Source organism: Amborella trichopoda, chromosome 9, assembly GCF_054954075.1.
Source record: "Amborella trichopoda isolate Santa Cruz 75 chromosome 9, AtrichopodaSantaCruz75HAP2 v2.0, whole genome shotgun sequence".
Taxonomy (NCBI): domain Eukaryota; kingdom Viridiplantae; phylum Streptophyta; class Magnoliopsida; order Amborellales; family Amborellaceae; genus Amborella; species Amborella trichopoda.
The window spans coordinates 43555480-43559502 of record NC_142344.1 but is presented as its reverse complement, the minus strand read 5'-3'; the positions used below and the strand labels follow the sequence as shown (position 1 = coordinate 43559502).

Below are 4023 nucleotides of genomic sequence, written 5' to 3'. Positions count from 1 at the left end.
AACATATTATAATATATAATATAGTGTATTTTATGTTTATTTTTAATATATATAATAAAATATCTTAAATTACATGAATATATAATATATAAATATATATTATACATAATATAATATTAATATGGTGTATTTTATATTTATTTTATTATATAATATATAAGATATAATATATAATATATAATATATAAGATAATATATTGTACTGCATAAATGTATAATATATATAATTATATATTATATATAATATTTATACCGTAATATAATATATAACATAGTGTATTTTATATTTATTTTATTATATAACATATAATATATAATATATAATATATAATAAAATATATTATATACATCAATATACTATATATACTATATATAATATCAATATATATATGTATTATATATAATATATTATATAATGAATTATTTTATTAATATTTATTTTTATTACATAATATAATATAATATAATACAATACAAATACATATACAAATTTAAAGTAACAATATAAAAATAAAAATAAGAATATAGGCAAATTAGGGTTTGAGGAACCAAGTTCCTATCTTAAGTTCCATCATTTTAGATGGAACTTTTTTTGTTATGCACAGGGGAATAAAGAAGTTCTAGGTAGAACTTCTTCACTTTATTAGTTCCATGTATCAAGCTCGGAACTTGTACAATAATGGGGAAGTTCGTTCTTCCTCTCCTAACTTCCTATTATCAAACACGCCTTAAGTGATTTTTTTATTATTTATTTATTTACTCATTTATTCTCTCATTGTCAAATCCAAAGACTTTGGTAATTATTACTTTTACAATTGGGTCCATTGTCATTATAATTAGTGTTTCAAATACTAGATCGCCCAGGCAAATCAGCATTCCACAAATCTACTTTGGATTGGCAAACCGGTTATCCAAATTGAAGAATCAAACTAATTCTTTGGTGTCATAATAGGGTCCCAATAAAAGCTAAAAAAAAAAAAGTAGTTTTGAAAATAATAGAATAAAAAAGAATAAAAATAAACAACCGGTCATAACCGCGTGATTAGAGTTATTGGGGTGAACCGGCCTTTTGAAGATCTAGTCAGGATCAATGAATTGGTTATCTAGATGTGAGAATCTATCCAATCCTCTATTATAAGAATCATTCCCCAAAAACACTAAATAAGATTTTAAATTTTGAAAAACAAATATAATAAAAATATAAAATAGGTGAGAACTGGTGTCACTCAGGTAATTCGGATGACCTGGTTCTCCAACAACTCACCCAATTTTATGACGGAATTGGGTGTGGATCCGTCAAAATCAGATCAATTCCCTACCCAAAAACCGATCGGTCTCCATCGATTCTCGATTTGGATTAGTGAAATTTAGGATACTAGTTATACTCATGACTTTGGATTTCTACGAACAGTGGGAGGGAGAGGGATGACTGAAATTTGTTTTGTATAGAGAAAGAAGTTATTATAATTGTTCATGTGCAAAGAGATATATAGAGGAAGAAGAGAGAGAGAGATTGGTACCACTGAGTGAGAGAAAGCAGTAAGATTTGCTGTTGAGAGACACAGAGAGAGAAAAAGAGAGTGCAGAAAATTGAGATAGATAAGGGTTCGAGAAATAGATTTGGAAGTCAAGCTCCAGTTTATTCATTGGTATTCCCTGAGTAATAATTGTGCATATAAAAAAAGCAATTCAAAAGTGCACAATTCATTGACTAGGAGTTTAGGAGGAAATTGCGGTGGCAAGTAAGGCCTCACGGTGACCTTTGAAGAAGGCAACAAGCCAATCACGAGAAGGAAGGCTCTCTTTCACAACCTCAACGTTTCTGAACTCTTGAATCCAAGAATGAATAAGTGGGGTCTTCTCAGCATCATAATACTTTATATTTGCAGCTTCCCCTAGAGCTCCCATCCACCAGCCTATAAAATTTGCAACTATATCTAAAAATCCAATATTTTCTCCACTGAAAAACTTCCCCTCGATCCCTCCTTCTAGGGCTTTCAGGGCAACTTGAGCTTCTTCAAGGGCCTTCGCCTGTTGTACCCCTTGCGTGCTGTAGGCAGTCCAACAAGCAGACACAATCTGTTTGCAGAAAAGAACAAGACGCGGTTTATCAAATGGATCTCCAAGTTAATTTGGGAGGGTGGATTGGTTTAGCGTTCAACAAGTGTCACACCTTTTAAGATAGTGTCAAATCTATACATTCAATGAAAATAAAAGAGTGATTTACGTACGGATCCTAAAATATTTTCTAAAATACTAAATGTTTAATTTATAGGTGAAAATTTCAAACAAGATCAGTCTGCCCAATTTTTTATTTTTGTTAAAATTGCACGTCAGTAAGAGGACATGCTAAGATTGAGTTTTAATTTTTTATTTTTTGTTTAGTTTTTACATTAGTATCGCACTATCTTAAAGCTTGGGGCATTGCGCTACTAACTAAAAAACAAAAAGTTAAAATTTGCACCGTGGATTCCATACTCAGACCTAAAGGCAATTTTGAAAAGATAAAAAAAAAATGGGTTGACCAACCCTTTTTGTAATTTACGCCTGGAGCAGTTCATATTTTTAAAATCATTTTAAATTCTATACATAAGTCACTCAAAACCTAAAAAGCATATATTACTACAACTTCATTTCTAGAAGAAAAGTTGCACCCAGTTGCACCCTTTTATATACTTTTTCTATTAATCAAAAGGATTGAAGAATTTTATGGTCATTCGAAGGGCCTAAAATGGTCGTTGGCCCACCGAAAAAGTGTACAAGGTGGAAATATGGGGCGACTAAATACTTTTCCCCTGGTTTCCAGGATGACAATGTTATTCATGGAAATTAATTCGCTTGTCCAAAATCTCAAAAAAAAAAAACAGAGGTACTTATGAGAGGGAAAAATTCCATCTGCAGATGGATTTAGGACATGGAAAAGTCCAAACTTGTTTTGGATGCATTGCAGCTTTCAGTCCATGCTCAAATAATAGTGCAGATCAATGATCTACAAAGAATTACAATGAATCGTAAAAAATAGAGCATAAATTGCATATTATAAAACATTCACTCTTGTAATGCTTTATAAAATAGTCAAGATCTACATAAATAAAAAATTTTCGAAAGTAGATTTTGAAAAAATAAAATGATAAAAAAGATGGAATTGCAATTTAAGATGTCTTTGAAGGTGTTACAAGCATGCATAGCCCAAAAATAAATATGTTATAGAATAAAAACAGCCCTTCATAAAACCTAATATCCATCTTTGATCTTTCTTTGTTTCACTTTTTCATTTTTATTGGCAATAGGTGTCATCGACCTCATGGTTGAGGCCTAGTCATTGAGGTTGAGGCCTAGTCATTAAGAGAAAATACTTGGTACTCATCTAATCCACAAATTCAATCTAAAGACTTGTATATCTAGATGTAGGAGTCTTTAGACCTTCAATATATCGCGCAACAATAAATTACGAATATTACCTTCTCATCGATGAATTTTGCCCAGAATCGAGCTCGAGCCCTCTCATAGGGATCTTTGGGCAAAATGGGGTTTTCCGGCCAGATTTCCTCTATATATTCTAATATCACCACCGATTCACAAATGGGTTTTTCACCATGAATGAGCACGGGGACCTTCTTTTTCACAGGGTTGGCTTCCAAGAGAAGAGGACTCTTGTTTTTGAGGTCTTCTTTTACATATTCATACTCAATTCCCTTTAGGGTGAGGGCGAGTTGTACCCTGTAAGCAAATGTGCTACCAAGAGTTCCCAACAACCTCACTCTTTGCTCTTTGGACGCCATTTTTATGCGAGTAAGCAATACTACTTTGCCCCTTTTTATAGAAACTTTGCGTGAGTAAATGGATGGTATACTCCTGCAGGAGTAGAAATTCTTTTTAGTTTTATTTTCGCTTATAATGGGAAGAAAAGACATTCCTCCTGCCCAAGAATTTGAAAAGAAGTGGTTGGTAACGTTTATTTTACCAGATTTATTATCTATCTATCTACTACTTTAGGCAAAACTTAAGGATATCATTTGGGAA

General features: G+C 31.7%; 1 protein-coding gene across 1 annotated transcript; it reads right to left on the bottom strand.

Annotated features, from left to right (window-relative positions):
• Positions 1-1619: 1619 nt before the first annotated feature.
• Positions 1620-3784, bottom strand: LOC18438999 (putative glutathione S-transferase). Its single transcript, XM_006849173.2, has 2 exons — positions 3462-3784; positions 1620-2079 (listed from the first exon to the last, which is right to left on the bottom strand). The coding sequence occupies exons 1-2, from the start codon at positions 3780-3782 to the stop codon at positions 1720-1722; spliced, it is 681 nt and encodes a 226-aa protein (XP_006849236.1). The 5' UTR covers positions 3783-3784; the 3' UTR covers positions 1620-1719.
• Positions 3785-4023: the final 239 nt, after the last annotated feature.

Coding starts and splice junctions, on each gene's coding strand:
- LOC18438999 (XM_006849173.2), bottom strand. CDS start 3,782: ATGGCGTCCAAAGAGCAAAGAGTGAGGTTGTTGGGAACTCTTGGTAGC. Junction 2,080..3,461: donor CAAAATTCATCGATGAGAAG/GTAATATTCGTA, acceptor TTCTGCAAACAG/ATTGTGTCTGCTTGTTGGAC.